General features: G+C 38.9%; 2 protein-coding genes across 3 annotated transcripts in view; one reads left to right on the top strand and one right to left on the bottom strand.

The window, feature by feature from the left end:
- The first annotated feature begins 19991 nt into the window (after positions 1–19991).
- Positions 19992–22567, top strand: LOC132981513 (uncharacterized). Of its 2 annotated transcripts, XM_061047460.1 has the most exons (3): positions 19992–20196; positions 20630–20720; positions 21267–22567. In XM_061047460.1, the coding sequence occupies exons 1-3, from the start codon at positions 20106–20108 to the stop codon at positions 22426–22428; spliced, it is 1344 nt and encodes a 447-aa protein (XP_060903443.1). In that variant the 5' UTR covers positions 19992–20105; the 3' UTR covers positions 22429–22567. The 2 variants fall into 2 exon arrangements, with proteins under 2 accessions (XP_060903443.1, XP_060903444.1); XM_061047461.1 differs by lacking the exon at positions 19992–20196 and having other exon boundaries at positions 20204–20720.
- A 620-nt stretch (positions 22568–23187) lies between these two features.
- reep2 (receptor accessory protein 2) overlaps positions 23188–25530 on the bottom strand; it is an 11697-nt gene continuing 9354 nt past the window's right edge. Inside the window, exon 8 of the mRNA XM_061047857.1 lies at positions 23188–25499. Within this exon, the coding sequence (XP_060903840.1) occupies positions 25425–25499 (75 nt within the window). The 3' untranslated portion in view covers positions 23188–25424. The remainder of the gene's footprint in view (positions 25500–25530) is intronic.

A 25530-nucleotide genomic window follows, 5' to 3' on the forward strand; every position in this document is an offset into this window, starting at 1 on the left:
TTGCTCTGAGGTTATGAGAGGTCGAGCAGAGGTGGTTGCAGTGTAGGCCCATGTTAGAACCACCTCTGTCTAATTCCTGCCACTTCCTGGGGGGACAGTCTCTGAAGCCATTCCTGGCCTGTCCCGTGCCCTCATGTGCCACCCTGCCTAGTCGTGTGGACATCTGCCATTCTGACTAGTGTCAGCGCCCGTTGCCTCTTGCTGGCTAACGGCTTCTGACACCCAATCACCCCAGGGTGCTACGCAGCGCTGAGTGGTGGGCATCTCATTTGTATAGAGCATCTACAAACCAGCAGACACATTGACCTATTCTTTTGGCTTTAGCATCAATGTCAGACAGCAGCCCGCCGCTTGTACAATCCAAACACCTCCACATAGACCTGAATGCCAGATAACCCCTGCACTGTGAAACATCAAAGAGACAAATAAGCGTGCCGACGAATACGTTTATCAGGGGAGAGCTGGAGTTAACCCTTTCAGCGGAGCACCTCTGGGACAACTTCAAACACTTAACAATGCCAGGGGCAGGAACAGCTAGTGATTACCACAGCAACTGCCTACAGTGGTTGCTATAGAGACAGCTCATGATCCAAAGAAAGTCTAAGTATGCAGCTCAGGACTGTTCCTAGCTGGTGCAGTCCTGGCTCTCGAGTACTATGTATAAACTTTCGTAGAAGTGCTATCAGCAAAGTTTCTTCTAAACTTCGAGGCAGTGGAAAATACTGTGGGATGCAAATTCACATCAGCACATCAGGCTCCTACAGGTCGGTCTTAAATGACTCTACTGTTGACCAACAACAGTATGGATCCTCTGTGTGCTATATAGTCGAGACATATTGTTATATAAGTGTTAGCTTGGGGCAGCTCTCTCTCCCGTCTGTCTTCCCCTCCTCTTTTCACGCATCACCCAAAGCGCACATTTTGTATCAAACGACATGCCGTGCTTCTATTTCTGTGCACGCAGTGATGAAGACATGGTTTTTAATGCTTTGTGCTCCAAAAGCTATTCCTCAGTGTAAACACACAGATAGATGAGGAAAATGTGAGACAGTCGTAGTGTTCGTCTTGTGCCGCTCATTTCTTACATAAAAATGTGACACAGTCTGGAGAGTGAAAAGAGCATCGGGTCACTGAATACTCCCACTGGTTTCAAGACTATCAAGCTCTGGTCTGCAGCGTCTGTGTTAGATCATTGTATACACATTATAAGAGAAAAGGGGCCGAGGTGTATTTGTATGAGTCCCAGGTATGGCAAGTTATGATTACCTATGGTGGGATAATTCTCAGCTTCATAAAGATGAAGGGTGCAGAGCAACGTCCAGAGGAGCATGAGTGTGTGTACAGATACTTTTGTGAGTGTGTAAGCATGCATGTATGTAACAGTGTGATTGTGTGTGCGTGTGAGCTAGGAGGGCATCAGCGCACCAAAAGATCCATTTAGAGGTAATATAGTCTTTCTTTCTAAAGGTGAGAGGGAGGAAGGGAGGGAGGTACAGGCATACGAGGAGAGAGATGAGAGAAGGTGTGGACTTAAAAGCCTCTGGGCCTTTAAGAGATTACAGCCTTATTGCTTTGAGACTAACCAATCTGACATCAGCTGTGTAGCGCTAAAAACAGCTGACCACACATCCATGCACGCACACACTCAGCACGGACACAGCAATAAAGATAGCAACACAAAACTCGGTGAAAACAGGTATTAAGAAATGATGCACAAAGTGACAAAGTGAACAAGGAAAAGAGAGAAACGTTTTAATAGGTGATAAAAAAAAAAAGGGAGGTTTGATGTCTTTATAATGATTTTAACATGTAATCTGAAGTCTACGTAAACTGTGGCTGTTAGTGTGTTGTGTAATTGATATGAAAATGGGAAAAACACATAAGTAAAGATTAGAAAGAAAAGAAAGCAACAAGTACAGAAGAAGGGCTTGGGCAGGTGGGTGGAGAAAAGGTCTTTCCTTAGACCACCGCAGAGTTCAGAAACCTCCATTCACTAGTAGATGGTGGGGGCACACAACATAGAAGGGAGACTAAGGGAAAACCCTTGAAGAAACAGAGTGGAAGGACCTCAAGCGATGCAGGGACTGATGTGGGAAGAAAGTAAAAGATTGTGTAAGTGGGAGAGATAAAAAAAAAAGAAGAGAACAACCGGAACAGGAAGTGGGCAGGAAGTCTGAGTCGAGGAGACAGGGAGAGGAAGAGAGGTAGTCCCGCCCGTCGCCCCCTCAGCCCAGCGACAGAGTCATGAGGAGAGCCTGGCTGCTGGTAACCACCCACAGAGCAACAGTAACCAGGGGAGCCCTGCTTCTGCCTGCCTGCCTCCCACTCTACATCCAATAACAGCCAGTACCTTTCCTCCCACCACACTTCTACTTACAGACTCGACTTATTACCTCACCCACTCACACACACATAACACTCAGTATAATTCCATACAGGCAGACGGCTGATTAGTCAAAAATGGTGGGAATAAATTCAGAAAAAAAACGGTGTGAAAGATGTCAGATGACACAGAGGTGTGCTGCTCCTCCATGGGGTTTCCTTGGCATTTTTAAAGTGGGTGTCACGCTGACATGCTGGTTCTTGTATCTTGTTTTTGTGATTAGAGACGTAGGTAGGATGACGATGCAGTTCTGTTAGTTTCAGCACAATGGACAGCTCCACAACAGAACAGCTGCTCATGTTGGTTAACTCTGTGAAGATGCCAAGGAATGACGAGAGAAGTGAAAATAAAGATTATGTACTTTTCAAAAAAACGCATATAAGGAACCTGGAAAAATGTCATGGATATGTAACCATACAATTCCACACAACAAAATAAAAACAGGTTCAATATTTGTTGTAAGAGATTCAAGTAGTTTTGTGTTGTTGTTGTTGTTGTTGTTGTTTTTTACAGTCTATTTATTCACATTATTCTGATGATGGTTTTTTGGCCTATTTTTGGGGGTTTTCTATATTGAGTGTCTATTTCCCTTTAAGAAAACATCGTAAAAATCCTGACTGCTCACAGAGGATAGGCCTTTGTCTCATATACATTAAAAAAAAAAAAAAAAATGCACGTAAAAAACACACAAAACACAATGCAACAGAAAAAAAATGAATGTAGTTTTTTATGTAGAAACATATTTACAAAGACGATTTCGACTATGACCTCCATTACCAATCTTTTGAGCCATCACAGTGTGAATAATTTTCTCTAACAGACAATCCAAATGTGGAATTAGACTGAGAATTTGTTATTTTGATCATTGTCTATTTGATTGATTAGCTCAGATATTTGTTGGTTTATTGACACCCTCTGTGTTTTTTATTGTATTGTATATATATATACTGTATATATATAGTTTTGTTTCAAAATGGTGTTATTAGTTTTTATAACTTTAGTTTTTGTGTCTTCAGGAAGGTGAGGTCTTTTGTATAAACCTGTTGGCTTCCTGACCTCTCCTGACCTCTCCTGACACACCTGTTATGTTTGATAATCAGATTTTAATCTTATACGTGTGCAAATTGACATTTTAAATTTTGACCCTTATGGTAGCGTCACATGAAAGGTCAGGGCATCAGCCAAGTTTCTATAATTCATATTGAGGAGAGCCAAATCCCCAGAGCTTTATTATTTATTATTGAGTCTCTGTTGTAAATTTCACAGCAATCCATCGAAATATTGACAAAAAGTATTTAATGGCAACCGAAGTGCTGGACTGACTGACAGATTTACACACACTGTCATCTCTGGAGAAAAGGGAAAAAAAGGGTCCAATGTTAAAAAATTCAAGTTAATTCTGTACCACTGCACTTATAAGTCTAGGTACTTTCATTAGTCGTCTTTAGATCGCCATGAAGTGAGCAGCATCCACTTAATCTTACTTTCCTTTTTTTAAACATTAGTGACGCAAGAGAGGAAACCCTATTATAATTTGAAGAGAATGGCCTTTACAAACTCATGGTTCATTCAGTGCTCCTTACAAATATAGGTGACTCAGGCTGAAGTCATGTTTAAATAGCCATACATACAGCAAACATTCATTCATGTAGATTTTATATATTTATATGAGTATTTGGGTTCATGGCTCCTCGCACACGTCAGCACTCTACAATGATTTCTTAACAGGAAGAAGACTGAACTCAAGCCCTGTCTGTGCCCTTGGTTTGTATAATAGATTACAGTGGGGAGAAGAAGTTAGAGAGTGAATACATTAAAGTGGTATTGATTTAAATAAAGGACAGAGAGACCGTAAGAGCGGAAAAAAGAGAGAAATGGAGATAAATTCAGAGGTCATGGGGAGAACATTATCACTAAAAGAATGCCTCTCACACACACACACACACACACACACACACACACACACACACACACACACACACAATAGACAGGAAGTCACAGGGACACAGAGAGGTATCCAGAAACAGTGAGTGGGTGGAGGTTAGCCCTTGGGCTTTCCCCAGAAACCAGCAGCCTTGTTACTAAAGCAAACACACACGCACACACGCACACACACAAACACACACACACACACACACACACACACACACACACACACACACACACACACACAGAAGTACAAAGGGCTTCCCCATGCAGTAACAGCTGTAAGGCCTGTCATCGCAGTAAGATATCAGAGCACACAACAACAACAGAAAAATCCATATAATATTAACTTCATGCATTGACTTCAGAGCACTATCACTGAAAGGTATATCATGTATTTTGATTTATTATTACTGCTATATGTAATGTTTCTTTTTTTAAAACAGATTTTCATTTTGAATCTTCTCTATGATTTTTATTGGTTTGTTTAAGTTTTATTTTTAAGTTTCTGTTTCTCGTTGTCATGATGCTTTTGAAGTCTTGTGAAACACTCTGAATTTCCTTGTTGCTGAAATGCATTATATAAAGACACTTGCCTTTCCTTGCCTTACCATATGAGGAGCGACCTGCTACGTTCTGACTTTCCAGGACTTTGTGTTGTTTGTGCGGCTTTGTTGAACAAATAAGTAGGCAGGATTACGTCGAAGGAAAACCCATTAATGTCAGATTATTGATGTAATATTTATGAAGCCATATCAAGAGGTTTCGTGTTTCATTATTCAAGCTGGCAGTTGTAGCTTGTGTGTGTGTGTGTGTGTGTGTGTGTGTGTGTGTGTGTGTGTGTGTGTGTGTGTGTGTGTGTATTTAAAGGCAACTAGCTCTAACAGACTGCAGCAGCGGATGTGGGTGGAAAAGGGCTTTCCCGATGCCATGGAACAGAGAAGTGGCTGCTACTCTTATGTAAACATGGAATCAGTGGTTCTGTACTGTACAGCACACACACACCAACACATATACGTACTCATACACACACACACACACACACATAAGGGAGGCATGTCAGCTGTTTAGGGCAGCTGTTACATAAAGACAAATAATGAAATGCCCTGCCTTCAATAATGCAGACTGGAATACTTGAAAGACAGAGGGAACACACACAGTCATTTACACAACCAAATGAACAAGTGCAAACAACCAGTGTACACACAGGAGTTCAACTCTGCACACTTGGGATCATTAACAGTGCACACGCAAACAACCTCACACTTTTTTTCCTCGAAAGCATACACACCCACACACAGATACAAGATGTAGAATCCTTGAAAAGAAGGTATAGCGCCATACCTTGAAGAGAGTCATAATAGGCTGACAGAGTATCTACATTCACCAAGATGACCCAGTTAACAATTTGCGGTTGAAGAAATTTAAAGGACGTCTGTGGCCCCTTTTGGAAACGTGTTGAAAAGTGGTTTAAAAGTGAAAGTTTGTTCACTTAGTATTACAGGATGTTGATTAAACATCTATGTTTATACAAGATGTTTTCAAGATGCATCTCATAGTTAAAGGGACTAAAATGACTGTAAAAGTGAAAAGTGCAACACAGTAATGAGACTATTTAGATTCACTTCCATCACTGTCTACATGTAATCCACAATCTTGTTAACACCACAGAGCCAATAAAGTGATATTTGTGTAGAGAATAAAATGTGTTGAAATTATATCTTTGCAAAGACATCATTCAACCACCACTCACTGGGGACCATGTTTATAGACCTGATATCAAAGTCGGAAACATAACTCAGAGCCTGAGCTACATGCTCAAAAGGTTCATTTTTAGATACGTTTACTGTGTTATTCAAAAGTTTGAACACATTGTGTAAGGATATAGAAAAACAAAAACAACACCCTTTTCACTATTTTGCTCTTTGTGCTTCTTTAATTGGAGTGTTAAAGCTGTTCTGTAGATGTGGGTGGTCTGGCTCTTTTTGAGATATCTGACACTCATTTGTATACGCGCACACACACACACAGACACCCACACACACACCTTCACACACACACACACACACACAGACACCCACACACACACACACACACACACACACACAGACACACACACCTGCACACACCCACATAGGTGTTAATGCTATCATTTGTCAGCTTTGTTGTTCTTTGGACTTTGATTCAGTTGTTCGGTTGTCTTCCAAATTCTCTCTTCTTTATTATTGATGAACGCTGCAGTACTTTCTTAGTTTGTAGTGCACTGTACATTGAGTTTGTGTGTGTGTGTGTGTGTGTGTGTGTGTGTGTGGGGGGGGGGGGGGGGGGGGGGGGGGGGTGTCTTACATGCAAATTAAATGTCCCCATAGTAATAACAGCCTTATTAAAGCACAGATTATATGAATGTTAATTAAATTCTGCTCTGTGTTACATTATTATGTATTTATGCTACAATTAAGCTACAGTATATCTCTCTTTGTAGCCCTTTGTAATCATCTGCCGCCCTACCAGCCTGACTTTCATCCTTCCTTCTTTTTCCCTCCTTTTCTTAACCTTGCCTGTTTGTTTTTCTCTGCCAACTCTTTCTCTTTCTTCCCTCTCTCTTCTTGTTGCTCTCATTCCTGTCTGTTCAGCACATTAAAGCTCAGCGGATGCCCCGAGTTCTCGTGACTCACCCCTCCTGTGTGCCCGCGTGTGTTTGTTTATGTGTGTAAATGTGTGGTTATGTGTATGCTCATTGGCCTGGCATGGGGAAACAAATTGGTTTGTTTTCACTGAACTTGTGTCACTCATGCACACCTAATTCACTGTCTCTATATTCAGACTACTACAAGCATGTCCAGACTGTCATTGTGTCTCTTTAAACTGTATGCATGTTTCTGAAATATGAGGCAGGAGGGCGGGGGCGTAAAGCATATATAAATAACAAAAACCACAGTAAAAAAAAAAAAAACAATGCCAAAAGCTCCACAGAAGGATTAAGCACTAACAGAGTTGAATTAATACAACGTATTAATCAACAGCCAATTAGCAGTACAATCACAGTCTGTAAACAAACTCAGCTGTCCCATCATAATGGAGAGACAGTCCAACACCTAAGTGTGGGAATTGATGAACACAGCCATCTATTAAATCACCACTTTCAGCTATTGACTTCGGGACAAAGGAGTCCCCTGTGCAAAGAAAAACATGTATAGAAATGTTTTTGTCACAATAACCATTAAATATCTGAATCAGTAAAGATTGGCACACAGCATTTTATATTATTATTTAACAACCTCCATATATTTACCCTAACAACCCGATAAATTGTTTTTATATGTAGCTCTATTTTCATGAACTTTAAGTTATGTTTTTTGTGTGTTATATGCACCACCTTGTTTGAATATATAATTTTGTGTTTTCAATGGCAAGACAAATGTCTGTCTTTGTATGCAAAAATGGCCTATAAAGAATTTTTCTATTATATTCTATTATTCTTTCTAAAAAAACATCTGTAGAACCAAAGTTGCCAGTAGTAATTCAGCATTTTTTTACAGCTCAATGATATAACTACCCAGAAAGGGCTATAAGTGCTTTAAATCCAAAAATCTTTAGGATCTTTGAAATATGATGTTGTTTCTTAGTTCACACTGAGATACTGATTGCTCAATTTTGTAAAAGCTGTGAAAAGGAAAAAATATTTTTACCAATGCCAGGAAGTGGCGTTTTTTTTTTTTAAAAGAGAGAAATTGTCCAATCTGGCAGATTTTCTAGAAACAAGACAGAACATTTCTGAAATGCAACTCCAATATTTTTGCAGTGATGGGTAAGGGAAGGGACAAACCCGGTCTTTTTAAATTCAGCCATCAAATTTGCCAACATGGGCAATTTGTACATGCTTTAAAGTTAGATTTGTTATCCAATGCGTGGATCCAGATTATTTCAAAGAGGAGGCTGCTGCTCAGCTGAATCTCTGGATTGCTCCCAGCATCAAGAGGAAATGGGAACCTCAGCGTGGCCCCTTGTTAAACCTCCCCATGTGTACACCACTCAGCAGCAAGGGAGAGGAGATACTCTCATCTACACACACACTCACACTTTCTCACACAGACACACACACACACACACACACACACACACACACACACACACACATAATAGTCTGCTGCACACCATCCCCCACCCATGGACAACCTGCCCAACCAACATCCCCCCCAAATCTGTGTCGGTTATGTAAAATGCGGGCCGAGGAGTATGGGAAAGGTCCCCGGAGAGCAACGTTGTCATCATACATTAAACAGCACCCCAGGTCTGACTAAACACCGGCTCATTAATAAACAATGAGCAGAGTGGTTAAAAATAGATCCCCCTTCCCTTCCCTCCCCCCTAGACCTCCCCCTCTGGCAGGAGCCTCTCCATAAGGATGGCAGAGGAAGAGGCCTGGCCCGCTCTGGGCTGCTTCATGTTGGGTTCAGCACCATGGAGAGCGACACTGTGACGGCTGCTCGCTGTGACTGTACTAGGTGTATGTGTGAGTGTGTGTGTGTGTGTGTGTGTGTGTGTGTGTGTGTGTGTGTGTGTGTGTGTGTGTGTGTGTGTGTGTGTGTTGACAGCTCACCAGGTGTCCCCTCAGTATGAGTTCCTCCGTAAACAGGAGCCAAGCGGTAAACACAAGCCCTGCTGTCGGTAATGATGTCAAACCCACGTCTCACCTTATCTCCACTCTTCCAGCTCTCTCATCGCTCACTCCGTCCTTCCTTTCTCATCACTCTCTGATTTTTTTTCTCCTCAGCTCTGGTTTTCACTCCTTCCTTTGTTCGGTCTGCATCAAACACTCTCACTGAACCTTTCTTTTACCACACTTTTAACTTCCAGGCCTCTCCTGCGTGACTCCCCCCTGCCCTTTCCATCCTCTCTGCCCATATGTAATGTCAACCGCTCACTCTTTTTCTAACACAAAATATTTCACCGCTTCCTCACCTCGATGCTCCACTTTATTTTCCACAATCCACCTTTTCTACTTTTCTAAGGACCCCTATCCATTCTTCTGTCTGATTTAAGCTGCCGGACTATTTTTTACTCTTTCCCCCGAAAGGGCAGATGGATTTCTTTTCATGAGCCTGGAGAACAAGAAAGATGAGGAGAATTTGAAACCCTAAGGAACGAAAAGAGGGGAAGAAAAAAGGAGCAGACACCTAAAGAATCTTCAGCTCTCGGCCAGAAAGAAAGAAAGACAAAGGCCTGCCATGCAAATTAGAAGTCATTTTGATCAGTTAAAACGGCTAGTCAGAGTATCATGAATTAAACACAACTACTGAGTGGAAGCTGTTCAATATTCCCCTCTTAATTTTTGAGGGAAACTGTTGACTTTTTAACAAAAACAAACCTGCTTTTGAATGATGGTGTTGCCAACCCCTTTAGACTAAACTAAGTCTAAGACATTTATTGTAGTGGCATGAATTCATTTTTTTTTTTGTAAGTGATGGATGTTCACTGAAATTTTGACCAACACTGACATAATAAAGTCTTGTAATTTTTCAGAGGAATTTGTAAGCAGACATTTGTAGTTGTGCAAACTGACTTTCTAAAGATCCAAGTCAAATATTCACCTTCTATAAGCTCTTTTTTGAAATCTTCACCACCTCTTTAGGGAAATATCAGTCTCTTTAGTAAAATGCTCCTGTATACAACACTGTGCCTGTTGGTGAGCAGGTACAGCACAGTAGGTTAGGGGGCTTTTTAAGAGGAAACAGCTACCTGATACTTACAAAAAACAACTCTATAAATCAGTGTAGCTAACAACAACAACAGTGAAGCCTAAACTTGCTTTAAAGTTCAATAAAGCCGAGGGGAGCTGCAGATTGGAGAGACAATTCTTTGCAGGTTAAGCAACACCCTGTCATATTTTCACTTTTTCATTGACATTGTTATTACAAAATATTAGTCATAAATGTTTAACTTTAAATTAATCAAATGATTATGAATAGCTTAGTAGAAATCAACAACTAATGACGGACTCTGTGCACACACTGAGGGATTTAATTTGAAAAAAAGTGCAACTCAAACTGAAGAATTCAGTTCAACAAGTTCAGTTTAACCTAACAGAAATATATTAAGATACGGCTGCAGGTATAAAGCACCGAACGAGCCCCATTTCATGTTGAAGAGTTCAAACACTCTTGTTTATCGCAGCTATCTAAAGGCACAAAATGTTTCAGATATGCAGGTCCAGGTAAATGTATTAGATGCTGCTTTAGACTCCTGGAGACTGTGAAGGTCGAAAGCGCCGCTTCTGGTTGGCGGCCAGATGTCAGTCTGCCCGATCAGGTGGAGCTGGTTAGGTAGGGAGGCAGGAAGAGAAGGAGGGGGGATATTTTTGGACTGGTAGCCAAAACATCTTGTGATAATGCTCGCATGGAAAACAACACCAAGGAGTCACAGAGAGATGAGAGCAATCATCCCGGCGGTGTTAAAGTGACTACGAGGAGCTCGTCATGAAGGTATGGAAACAAGAGGACAGAGGAGGGGAGGACAGGAGAGAAGGAGGGTGAGATGCAGGGGTGAAGGTGGAGTGGCCAAGTTATCAGCGGAGGAGAAAAGGAGCGAGGGATGATGGAGGAGATGGGTGGAGGATGATGCAGGAAGGTGAGCCAATCGTCCTGCTCACTTGACCCTTCCAATTACCACGGCGACGGTTAATTAGCACAGAGGTAAGCTCTGGTAATTACCACATTGTGTCTCGGACAAGAGGCTACACACGCAGATAAGACACACACACCACAACCCCACCACAACACGCGCAAACCTGTTGCTATGGATACCTGCAATCCTGTGCTGTGAAAAAAAAAACTGTGAAATAGGCGATAGAAATAGATAAAAGAGATGAGAGGAAATAACAAGAAGCAGGGAAAAAGCAAACAAAAGCTCTACAAAGGCAAAGGCAGAAGGAGCAGTGTTTAGATCAGAGATGGTGGTTGTTTCTGTGCGAGTCGGCCACATTGTCGGAGACGCACTTTCACAACATACTCTCTAGGAGTGACATTGTGAAGGAAAGCTAGAAGTCAGACAACTAGCACACACATATTAGTGTAAATTCTGTTGAATGGTAAGAAAACATATCTTCTCAGGGACTTTACAGCATGCATGAAAAACATATGCAGCAGTATGTATCGCAAATATAAGAAAACAAGATGCATATAACACCACACCAGCACATGTGGATTAAAGGAGTGCAATGATAAACTATCTGGCCTGTCAGATAGCCTACAAGTACCGTCTCTCACATCTGGGGGTATATGCCAAAGGGCACGAGCGGATCTGACTTCCTGACCCCTGCAGCATCGCAGCACATACAGTACACTCATTGCACATATGTACACACATGTACAGGTACACTTGAAGCACAACAAACACACAGGACAGATAAGTCCTGACACTCTGACCCAACTCGTTGCCTCTGCCAGCACCTTCATGCCTGTGAATCACTGATAGTGGGTGTCCTGAAACACACGTGTTCACGTACACACCCAGGGAAATGTCTCCCCTGTTTAGCTGACATGTTACATAAGCTGTCCAAAACTGTATTTCTCAGAGGACGAGTGCAGCGGCAACAGCAGCCTCCTCGCACCTCTGTAGTGACGCGGCCACACGACCTCTGACAGGCCAGTTTATGGGGCCGCGTTTGGGTTAAAAGATGTGATACCTGCGAGGAGAGTGTGTGGCATGAACGCTGCAGAGAACACTCACATGGAGGAACGGATCATACGGAAGTATAACCTCTGATTAATAATAAAAGTAATAATCTCCTACAAACCTCTGTTGTTTTTCTTTTTAAATCTCCTTTTTTAAATAAGTATTGTATAAAAGCAACTTTACTCCTCGGAGTGTGCCTGCCCTCTTCAGCCCAAAGATGGCTCTGTTTTTTATGTCACCACATGCACATCCCGACACACCAGACCCTTCTCCCTGTCTCTGTTAGGCAAACAGCTCCACCAAGTGTAACAGAGTGGTTACATGTGTTCCTCATGGTAAAATGGCTTTGTTTTATTCGTGTCAACTTTCAAGTTTCACTTTCTTTGAAACCATGCAGCATCATTATTAATGTTACAGATGATGCCAGATTATGTGTTACACTGTATATTAATACATTATGTATAAAATATATACAGGGAAAGAAAGCCTTAAGGTTTAAATCTTACCTCTTCTATTTTAGGCCTTGTTTTTGATTTAAACATCTTCTAAAAAATATTCTCATAGATTTTGCTTCCTTGGGCAGACTAACTTTCCGCTTTGCTGCAATCCTGACGCTCCTCTCCCTCACGCTCTTTTATTTAACTGTAACTCTTAGACTGTGTCATATTTTTTTCTGCTTGTCTCAAACTACAAAGCCTTGCAGGATGGTTTCTGCAATAACTGTCTGGCACTGATGCAGAAGTCGTGTGGCAGAACCAGGGGGACTTTGCATTCCTATTGCTGTTGTACATGTAACAGAGTGAACTAAATTAAACATTTTCAGATCAGTCAAATTGAAGGACATTTTACCTGCTCTCTGTGTAACCAAACAGCTTTGATATGCAAAAATGTTTAAAACTCAATACATAAGTTTTAGATCTTTGGTGGTCATTTTAAAAACTGATATAACTTTCAAACATAATCTCGATTTGATCCGCTAAACAGCAACTGAACTTGTTTTATTTGAGAAGTTAGGGTGTCAAAACAAAGGTTGAAATACCTTGTTGTTTAACAATTCTTTGCGTTTCAAGTAGATGTCTTATGCAGTATTTATTTACTTACCAGCTGCAGTGCAACTATTACTTTTTGAAATAGAATTCTTAATATAAAGTCAGATCTCTCATATCAACTACTAATGTTATTGAGGATTTAACTCTCACTAAAGTAAACTTGGTAGATGAGCATTTTTGATACTTAAACAAGCTGATAGTTCCTTCATATGAGGTTCATGGTCTGCTTTGTGCTTGTTGCATCCACTCTAAACTATCTATTGGCATGAAACAATTTGATCATTTACATAGCCATGGAGGAAATAGTGCAAGATTTGAGATCCTCCTCCTGCTGCCCTCATCTCTTCCCTAACACACATGGGCGAATGAATGTCTGATTTTCTACTATAAACTGCAAACTACTACAAACTACCCACACCTCTAAGATCCTCAGCGATAGGTCTCCCCCATCCCCACATTCAAAACCAAAGGGAATGTTGTGGAATTCAGTTTTAGTGATTTTGTATTTTTTTAGTGTTTATTTTAAAAACCTGAGGCATTCTCCAACTCCAAGTAAATGTAAGTTAAGGCTAAAGACAGTTGTGTGTTTGTACGCAGGTATTGCACATTTGCATACATCATTGTCTGTCTTTATAAGTTATTATAAGATTTATAAGTATTTATAAGAATATTATGTATTCTCTTGTGTAGAAAACGGTGTATGGCATTGAAAGTGTCTGCAAAAGTAAATGTTAGTTGCCTGTATTTTCAAATTATTTGAGGAAAATAATCATTAAAATTTACTTCTTCACATAAAAATTTGTAGGAATCCACAAGGTGGCAGCATACACAAAAGAACAGTCAAATGGCTACAAAATATGAATCTGTTATTTTTTGTGGGGAGTGTGGATAAAGATGTATGTTTCTTTGAAGCCTCCTGAGTTTTGTCTCTTTCAGATAACATCCCTCAATTGTTTAAATAAAACTAAACAAAGTTCAAACACCTCCTACATCACTAATATGTAATTACAAGAGAGAAAACTATATATACATAAAACGGTTTATACTACAGGTGGCAACCCTATTGTGTATTAACCATAGATGGTAATAAGACAAGAAAACAGTGTGAGACTCTTCATGAGCTCAGTTGAAGGATCAAACCTTTGACATATACCACATACCTTTGACTTGCTAATGACACTCTTGTATTAAAGAAAGAATGTGAGACTTTTTGATCCAGTAGATGTCGTCCTTGAGCACCAGCATTTAACCAAAACAAACTGCTGATTGGCGACACCTCTGCTATTCTGAAGCCTCCGCTCTCCTCCAGCCGCACACCTCCAACCCCCTCTCCACTCGCGTTTGAAAGAAGGAGATATCAATTAGAACGCACCATAATTAAGCACCATTAAAGGTAGGGTTGGTAATTTCCTCCAGATACACTTTTTAAGATTTTGGTGGAAATTGTCTTTGAGTCCTGACAGAAATTAATAATTCATGTGCACGAAGAAAAAAGGAACAAAGAAAACCTGTCCTCTATAGCAGTTGTAAGCATGTCAAATCTTTGACCAATGTCTGCCACGAGGTGCCAATTTGATGAACCTCACTTTACTATAGGGTTCACAAAAGGAGTAAGTAATGCTTTGATAATGCTTCAGTACTGATTAACTACCCATTATGACACCTCACTTCGTTCTCTAAGTAATCAAAAGCTACTCTATAGAATTCTTCAGGTAATATCACTCAGACTGAAGTTGTGTGGCTTTGACCAGGTTCCCCATAGACTGTATTTGTTTTTTTCACCAGAACAGATTTTGGATCACATAACAGCTCTATTTAAAGTGCTAATCACAACTCTCAGGGCATTGTTTTTCAGAATGGCTTTTATCTGTTTTTGCAAATGAACTCTTCATGTGTATCATATCTACCCATTACTTAGTGTTTACGTAGTTAGGTCAGTTTCCAATTAGTTTCCCACTAACTATGCAAAATATGTGTTCCTTATTGTGAAGTGTAACCTATGAGTCATTCACAAAAAATATTGGTGCTCCACCCTTAAATTTTGACAACAAGAGACTGGTTTGACCAGAATCTAAATCTGTTGAAATCAAAAGTGAAAGAACGACAGATGTATTGTAAATGGTTGATAGAAACTTTACAGGAATCTCACCTGATGAAGGTTATAGGCCAATGGCTCAGTGGAAGAAGTCATGGATGCTTTTCCTCGTAAAAACTGCTGAAAAAGTTTGAAGTTTGACAGCAGGGCTTTGTGCTGACTTAGATAAATTGATTTTATTTAACTTTGGATGCATACCTGCCATTTCTTAGATATTCCCTGTAACACAGCTCTGCCAAACATGTTACGTGAACAAGTTTGTTACAAACAAAAGAGACATAATTGTGTTTGGTCCAAATAACTCCACCCAACACATCATGACCAGCCTCTGTCCACAAACCTGAAACCATCTTCCAGAAATCTAGGAGTTATTTTACATCAACTCACCTTTGAACTTCACATAAACAATTACAGTATCATGCTTCTTCCATCTGGGTATTATCTGCAAAATTAAAACATTGCTTTCACAATCCGAAAAAAAAATCATACATGCTTTCATGTCCACCATGTCTAGGCTTCTTACTGGTTTAAACAGACAACATCACATCACCTCAATTCGAGCTTCTCTACATTGGATTCCAATTCGTTTTAGAATTGATTTTAGAATTTTACATATTTCTTTTAAAAGCATGTACGTGCCTTGCTCCAAGCTATATAACTGAATTGTTAATCCCTTATGAGCCAGCCCGCAGCCTTAGAACCTCAGGTGTGGGCCGCCTGGTCGTTCCAATGTCGAGGCGTAAAACTAAAGGTGACTGTGCTTTTTCCTTCGGCGAACCTAGACTTTGGAACGACCTCCCTGAGAAAATAAGGCTCACAGAATCTACCACTTCTTTTAAATCTCTTCTTTAATCTCACTTTTATAGACTGCTTTTATGCAATGTCTTTTTCTTATCCCTCATTATATTTGATATCTTCTACCTCTCACTTGTTACTGTGTCTTTTAATTATTGTTTTTCACTGTTATCTTTAATCTCTGTCACCCATGACAGAGTCTATACTGTGAGTTTACTTACCGCTTCAGTACTAATTAACTACCCAGTATGATGCCTCACTTTACTATAGGGTTCACAAAAGGAGTAAGTAATGCTTTGATAATGCTTCAGTACAGATTAACTACCCATTATGACACCTCACTTCATTCTCTAAGTAATCAAAAGCTACTCTATAGAATTCTTCAGGTAATATCACTCAGACTGAAGTTGTGTGGCTTTGACCAGGTTCCCCATAGACTGTATTTGTTTTTTTCACCAGAACAGATTTTGGATCACATAACAGCTCTATTTAAAGCGCTAATCACAACTCTCGGGGCATTGTTTTTCAGAATGGCTTTTATCTGTTTTTGCAAATGAACTCTTCATGTGTATCATATCTACCCATTACTTAGTGTTTACGTAGTTAGGTCAGTTTCCAATTAGTTTCCCACTAACTATGCAAAATATGTGTTCCTTATTGTGAAGTGGAACCTACGAGTCATTCACAAAAAATATTGGTGCTCCACCCTTAAAGTTTGACAACAAGAGACTGGTTTGACCAGAATCTAAATCTGTTGAAATCAAAAGTGAAAGAACGACAGATTTATTGTAAATGGTTGATAGAAACTTTACAGGAATCTCACCTGATGAAGGTTATAGGCCAATGGCTCAGTGGAAGAAGTCATGGATGCTTTTCCTCGTAAAAACTGCTGAAAAAGTTTGAAGTTTGACAGCAGGGCTTTGTGCTGACTTAGATAAATTGATTTTATTTAACTTTGGATGCATACCTGCCATTTCTTAGATATTCCCTGTAACACAGCTCTGCCAAACATGTTACGTGAACAAGTTTGTTACAAACAAAAGAGACATAATTGTGTTTGGTCCAAATAACTCCACCCAACACATCATGACCAGCCTCTGTCCACAAACCTGAAACCATCTTCCAGAAATCTAGGAGTTATTTTACATCAACTCACCTTTGAACTTCACATAAACAATTACAGTATCATGCTTCTTCCATCTGGGTATTATCTGCAAAATTAAAACAATGCTTTCACAATCCGAAAAAAAAATCATACATGCTTTCATGTCCACCATGTCTAGGCTTCTTACTGGTTTAAACAGACAACATCACATCACCTCAATTCGAGCTTCTCTACATTGGATTCCAATTCGTTTTAGAATTGATTTTAGAATTTTACATATTTCTTTTAAAAGCATGTACTTGCCTTGCTCCAAGCTATATAACTGAATTGTTAATCCCTTATGAGCCAGCCCGCAGCCTTAGAACCTCAGGTGTGGGCCGCCTGGTCGTTCCAATGTCGAGGCGTAAAACTAAAGGTGACTGTGCTTTTTCCTTCGGCGAACCTAGACTTTGGAACGACCTCCCTGAGAAGATAAGGCTCACAGAATCTGCCACTTCTTTTAAATCTCTTCTTTAAACTCACTTTTATAGACTGCTTTTATGCAATGTCTTTTTCTTATCCCTCATTATATTTGATATCTTCTACCTCTCACTTGTTACTGTGTCTTTTAATTATTGTTTTTCACTGTTATCTTTAATCTCTGTCACCCATGACAGAGTCTATACTGTGAGTTTACTTACCGCTTCAGTACTAATTAACTACCCAGTATGATGCCTCACTTTACTATAGGGTTCACAAAAGGAGTAAGTAATGCTTTGATAATGCTTCAGTACAGATTAACTACCCATTATGACACCTCACTTCATTCTCTAAGTAATCAAAAGCTACTCTATAGAATTCTTCAGGTAATATCACTCAGACTGAAGTTGTGTGGCTTTGACCAGGTTCCCCATAGACTGTATTTGTTTTTTTCACCAGAACAGATTTTGGATCACATAACAGCTCTATTTAAAGCGCTAATCACAACTCTCAGGGCACTGTTTTTCAGAATGGCTTTTATCTGTTTTTGCAAATGAACTCTTCATGTGTATCATATCTACCCATTACTTAGTGTTTACGTAGTTAGGTCAGTTTCCAATTAGTTTCCCACTAACTATGCAAAATATGTGTTCCTTATTGTGAAGTGTAACCTATGAGTCATTCACAAAAAATATTGGTGCTCCACCCTTAAAGTTTGACAACAAGAGACTGGTTTGACCAGAATCTAAATCTGTTGAAATCAAAAGTGAAAGAACGACAGATGTATTGTAAATGGTTGATAGAAACTTTACAGGAATCTCACCTGATGAAGGTTATAGGCCAATGGCTCAGTGGAAGAAGTCATGGATGCTTTTCCTCGTAAAAACTGCTGAAAAAGTTTGAAGTTTGACAGCAGGGCTTTGTGCTGACTTAGATAAATTGATTTTATTTAACTTTGGATGCATACCTGCCATTTCTTAGATATTCCCTGTAACACAGCTCTGCCAAACATGTTACGTGAACAAGTTTGTTACAAACAAAAGAGACATAATTGTGTTTGGTCCAAATAACTCCACCCAACACATCATGACCAGCCTCTGTCCACAAACCTGAAACCATCTTCCAGAAATCTAGGAGTTATTTTACATCAACTCACCTTTGAACTTCACATAAACAATTACAGTATCATGCTTCTTCCATCTGGGTATTATCTGCAAAATTAAAACATTGCTTTCACAATCCGAAAAAAAAATCATACATGCTTTCATGTCCACCATGTCTAGGCTTCTTACTGGTTTAAACAGACAACATCACATCACCTCAATTCGAGCTTCTCTACATTGGATTCCAATTCGTTTTAGAATTGATTTTAGAATTTTACATATTTCTTTTAAAAGCATGTACGTGCCTTGCTCCAAGCTATATAACTGAATTGTTAATCCCTTATGAGCCAGCCCGCAGCCTTAGAACCTCAGGTGTGGGCCGCCTGGTCGTTCCAATGTCGAGGCGTAAAACTAAAGGTGACTGTGCTTTTTCCTTCAGCGAACCTAGACTTTGGAACGACCTCCCTGAGAAGATAAGGCTCACAGAATCTGCCACTTCTTTTAAATCTCTTCTTTAAACTCACTTTTATAGACTGCTTTTATGCAATGTCTTTTTCTTATCCCTCATTATATTTGATATCTTCTACCTCTCACTTGTTACTGTGTCTTTTAATTATTGTTTTTCACTGTCATCTTTAATCTCCTTCTGTTGCTTTTACTTTTTTGTATTGCTTTAACAGCAAATATTTATTTTGTTTATTTCACTGTCTCTACTGTATTCATGCTTTTATCTCCCTTTTATAGCTTTCATCATTTTTATGATTTCTAATTTTCTTTTTACTGCGCTTAATCCCTTTTATAGCTTTCATCATTATTTTGAATTGCTTCTATTTAGCATCGCTGTATTTTGTTGCCTTCATCTCTTTTTATTCTTTACACCTCTTTAATTACTTTAGTCTCATTATATCGCTATTACCTTTTTCACTGCTGTGAATTCTGTTTTTATAGTCCTTTTAATGTTCCATCTCTTTAGTTGCTCACATCATCTGGTCCTCCAGGTCTCATGACATGTTGTTGGGTTCTTGTGTTTCCTGGGTTCTTATGGCATTCTTAAGATGTTGGTTTAATTACCTTGGTTAGGTATTTAGTTGTTTAGGTTCCTTTGCTGTTGGGTTCTTATGTTGTCTTTTTGGTGTTTTTTTGTCTTTTTGTGTTTGGGTTCTTAGGCTTTCTTCTACTTTTGCTTTTGCTTGTATGTCAAAGCAGGTGCTATATAAATAAAGTTATTATAATTATTATAAAGATCCTGACATATGAAACCTGTCGTCAGTCTTCAGTCTTTCAGAAACATACTTGATGACGCACATCCTCAAAACCTGACAACCAGCATTCCAATCGAAAACAAGGAAGCATTTATAAGCCTGCTGGCAAAGTTTTACAACATTAGAACCCAACTCATCGGACTGGAGCTTATTGGAGCTTATACTGTACTTCAGTTAAAGGAGACCAGAAACAGCAACTAAAACTAAAACTTATCTACCAGTAAGATTTTAAATAAATATAAATATATATCTATATGTATTTATATTATTTATATATGACAAGCTCTGTCAGCCCCTGTGGGGGTGGCCTTCAGCAGAGGACCATTCGGTGTAAGTCAAAGAAATGTTTTTTAACAAGCTCTCCTCCAGTGGATTGTATTTAAATGATTATTTTTCTTTCTATTTAGTCTTTTTGTATTGATGTTATAAAAAAGGCAAATATATCAAAACTTAAAGCATTTTTATACAAAGTAAATGCAAACAAACCATTTATTAACCAAATCTTTCACTTTTCTTGATTGTCTAACTACGGTAAGTAACTTGAGGTAACTACGCTCTTTTTACACATTACAAAACAACCTATTAAGAAAAAAAAAAATGTGGTCAAACCTGAACAACTGTTTGAGATACAAATATATAAAATATTCAATTTACACTCCAATAATTGTTACCAACAAGAGCTCTTAAATCTTTAACGGAGAAAATCATTTCAAACCTTTATAGTTTTCTATCTACACTCCATAATTGGAGGTAATTATCCTTTTTATTTTTCACCAAGCCGGACAGACGCAGGACAATCATATTACAGAAGAAATTGAAGAGATGGATTCAACATATTCCACAGAACGACAGCCAGTGCCATTGCGAAGGTAAGCCGTAAGAAATAAATGTTGTAATACCTGTCAACTGGTCCAATGAAATAGATTGAGTAAAAGTTAATGAATCAAATGTTGTAAACAAATCTAACACAGGTCAGCAGCACATGTCTGAATGAGGAAATGCATTACAATAGTGATTATTTAATGCACTCCAGTCAATAAAGTAGACTGGTAACCATTATCTTATCATAATTAAATGTGTTAACAAACTTTAGCTTGACTTTTGTCCTTTGGTCTTATTGTTTTGTGAGATATTTTTAAAATGTCATGATTTCTGTTCATTAAAATAAGTCTATCTACCTTTATTTTATATATATTTTTATACTTTTATTGCACAAAACAAACAAAAGTAAACATAATTTTATATTTAAATCGACTTTTATAAGTCAGTTCAGGACGGACAAAAAACTGATTTGATTGCTGCTGTTAGCAAAGTAACGTTCATTTGTCTGTACCTTCAAAACCAACTGCTGTAAGTACTTGACTTTTAGTAATTAGTTTGAAAATGTAATTAAGTTCAACCTCTTTAATATCCAGGGAGGAGGACCAGCAGAGAGAGCGTCACCGTCATCCCACGAAGAAGAAAATTGTTGAGAGCATCAAAAAGCCTCTTCAGAAGTTTATGATTAACCTGTCCTCTAAGTTAGGGTTAGGGATAAGACTGTTTTCTACCGAACAACAACTGCTAGAATACACATTTGGAAAAAAGAGGGATCCCAATGAAAAATGTGACCTTTTTAATCAGTTGATAAGTAGAGTCGATATGAATCAGAGTTTTGAAAGAATGCCTACGGATAAACCATTCTACACCGATTTTATAGCGGAGATAAGGAAGAACACCGTAGACGAAAAACAATTTGCATTCGCTTATATTATCATGAAAAATGGTGAATATAAGTTTTCTGAAAAATTTGTGCCACAAAAAAAAGGTAAACGTATGTTACATAGTGAGGAGTTATTAATAGAAGATTTGAAGACATTTCTATTAAAAAATGGAACCAATGTACGAATGATTTTCATATATACCTACAACAGTCCTTGTTTAAAAAGAGAGGACAATAGCACCTCCTGCATGATTCTACTGTTAAATACTGCTAGTCAGTGGTGTGCTGAATATGGAATCATTACATATGTGGGATTCACCAAGTTTTGGAGATTCATATGTCTAATGTATTTTCTAAAAGTAAAAACAACCGATATGTCAAGTTACAGCAGCATCGTCCATCTGTATAAGGACAAACATATTGACGAACGTTTCAGATTGGACAGTAGCAAGTTCACCACAAGTTGTAATGAACTTCAACTTTTTCAGAAAATCTCTACTGTTGAACCCCAACATAGAGGACGTCTCAAAAGTGATATTAAATCTGCCAGTGACAAAATAAAGGAAATGGCCAGTTCATCCAGTCGGACGTATGATGAACATTTACTATATAGAACAGAACAGATTGAGAATTTAAAATCCACACTCCTAATATATGTACAACAGGATGTAGTCTCCATGATATCTGAAATTTTGAACAATAGCTGGAAAGAAATGGTTGAAAATAGTCGAGACAGAGAAATGAATGGGAAAATAAATGGAGATTTTAACATCGCAGCAGTGAAACACTTTCAGGACCGTGTGCTGAAACCTGTTTTGGGAAGCAAGAGTCCAATGAGGCTTTATCACATCCCTAAGGAAGAACTAGAGGGATAATATGTTTAATATATTTTTTTGAATTCTTTAAAAATGTGGGGTACCAAGTGTAATTAACAATAATTCATTTTGTAACTCACACGTAATATTTATTGTCTGCTCTGTCCTGAGCTCATGGTAATAAAAATCTTTAAATTGATGCTCTGTGTGCTTTGATTTTTTTCTCATAATCGACTAAATGTTTCTGCTTGTGGTCAGACCTTCAAAACTCTCCGGTGTTGAATATAGCCTACATGTGTGGACATGTGAGTGGGTTGGCTGCTGTCTTTATATAAAACAAAAACCTGTATTTGCTCTTAGTCACCTGCTCTCCACTTTCAAACATGTTACTTCCCAAACACCTGAGGGCATCATCAGATCCACCATTCACTGCATGTGCATGCACGTTAGCCAGGCCTTTTTTTATAGCCTATTGGGACTCTTTAGATGTGCGCCCAGACAATGTAGTCAGTCCAGCTTTATTGGTGAGGTAAAAATATTTGATTATTATTCATTCTTTGGAGAAGGGACAGAATATCCATTTAACATTTTAGTTTACAGGTGAGTCTCGCTCTTTGTGTTTTCTTTAAGGCATTGTATGTTCAACTTGTATCCACAACTAAAATAAATTACCAACTTGTAAATGAAAGCACAGAATAAGTTTACCATAATCATATTTGTTTGACTTTGTCAGAGAATAAGCAACTAGTGAGTGATCCAGTGCTCCCCTGAGACCAGACGGTTGTTGTATTGATTTCAAGTACACAAGCTAGTAACACACTGATTTGATTTCCTTTATTTGTAGTTTTATGACTGATACATGACCTTGTTAGATACCATTGTCCCAGCACACTTACTGTAAATGTATTTCACATGGAGCATTGATAATTGGCACAAAAAATATACAAATACAAATCCCTGTGTATAATACTGACTTAAACAAAAGGGAATAAATAATTATCCAAACATGACATGAAAAGATACAATTTCAGGGTCGTATCATGTCAGGACAAAAACTTTTTTTTAATGATGTGCTGAGTTGTTTTAATTCAGTGTTCATTTAATCAAGAGGGAAAAAAACAAAAAAACGAATCCAATCTTCAACTTTTTGCCCTTACATATTTTAACTTAACATCTTATCTGAGCTGAGTTCATAAAAATAATGTGTGAATATACTTCAACCAGATCAGACTGAGTCTGGAGATTCCTTACTTGGTCATGGAGTTAAAATGGTTTCACAAGAAAAAGACAGGAAAAAAAAAAAAAGCACAAAATCATTTCTATCACCAGCAGTCGGCACAGGTGAAATTTGAGCTTCTTCTGCTTTCCGCACAAGTGATTTGTCAAAACTATTTTTAATTTTAAAAAGCACAGAGATGATTCAAACATTAAATGGATTGAAGCCCAGAGGATCTATAAGGCAAGCAAGCTCATAATGTATATACATATATTAAGGTTACTATTTACAGAGTGTTTACATATTGTTTCATCGCTCTGCCAACATTTGGGATGGGCTTTGTCTCCCCCTATTGGTTAACCCTAGTGTAACACTGCAGACAGAAGTACAGTCATGCTTTCAAATCTGACATTACGAAGCACTCAGACGGTACCAGGTCCAGAGTGACCAGAAGAGCCCCTCCCAGAACAAAAGTTCAGAGTGATCTGACACCCACCACAGCCGGGTCTGACACCCCCTAACCTTCTGAAATAACAGCAAGGACATCACGGTCTCCTGATGTTGGTTTTGATTTCATCTTTTCCATATTGCTTTGCTTTATCCTGGCTTCTAAGATGAAGACATATTATGATGTGTAACTACACAGCTGCATTTAAGGAGTGAGAGGGTGCAGATGTGCTCCCTCACTTTCTAATGTTCAACACAAACAATATACAGACATCACAAATGATAGAAAAGCAGATATGATACCTCACAAACAACTGCAACTCTTAGGACTACTCTATGTTCAAGGAGGGAGCGCTAACACTCAGTTACAGCGTTGTCTTAAGAGGCTGATAGCAGTTATTATTACTAATATCACATGACCGAAAGAACTCATTAAAATAGAAGCTTAATAAAGAAAAAACAATTGATGGATAAAACTTGAGTTGTGTTTATATGAAGGATAACAAAGCCAACACTAAACAAACCAGCACTGTAAACAACTAACTGTGTGAGAGACCTAAACTTAGCAGAGCCAGACTCACTCTTAATAGTGCAAAAATAAAAGGGGTGGGGCTAAACTTTTACTAAAGGATGAGCTCTGAGGCCTATGTTTCAGTCAAAAAGGCCAACGCAAAGTAAATAGAGAACTAAAACAGGGTTGATCAAATGGCATCCTGTAATACAGTTACTCAGATATGGTGGAGGAGAAAAAGAAATCTAAAAGGTGATCACACTTCACAGAAGAAAAAAAAAAATGTCTGTGCTCCAGGGATGACAACTTCTGACCTGTGCCTCCAGCATCTCTGTCAGGTCCACATAAGGACCAACAGGTGTCGCCTGCTCACACAGGGAGGGGCGACGTCTAGATTTCGACTGGATCCCTAGAAGAGTATGCCAGAGAAAACAGGGGGGGCTCCAATTTAGAAAAAAAGGAATGAAGAATATATCTGACAAGAGAAACCTCAATTCAAAACAGCTTTAGACTCTTGGCGTGTACTAAGAGGATCTATATACGTCAAGGGGTTAAAGGAAAAAAATAGATTTTATAAGGATATATCTCTAACCACCATTTGGTTAAATAGAAAGAAACATCCCAACGGTTTATACATAAAATATGATTAAAATGAAGTTAATCAATGTTGAAGACCTGTTCTTAACTTTGAGGTGGCCACATACTGCTTAAAACAAACCTGCACATTGCCAGATTTTAAGCCAACATGAGGGACACAATCTTAGTGCTTGCTCTATTGTTAAGTACAGTGGGTATGTGTTTGTGTGGCGACCAAACAGGGGGAGAGGGGCCTGCAGGCTGTGGGTGGTGCAAGTTTAGGCAGGTGGATGTGGACAGCAGGCCTCATGGTGGCGTCTCCGCATTAGTAGTTGTAGTTTTTTTCTTTGCCGTTGTCTTCTTCACTGTCTTGGTCTGAGTCTTGCAGAGGCGGGAGAGAGGGGGACAGGAG

The sequence above is a fragment of the Labrus mixtus genome, chromosome 10, assembly GCF_963584025.1.
Source record: "Labrus mixtus chromosome 10, fLabMix1.1, whole genome shotgun sequence".
NCBI classification, from domain to species: domain Eukaryota; kingdom Metazoa; phylum Chordata; class Actinopteri; order Labriformes; family Labridae; genus Labrus; species Labrus mixtus.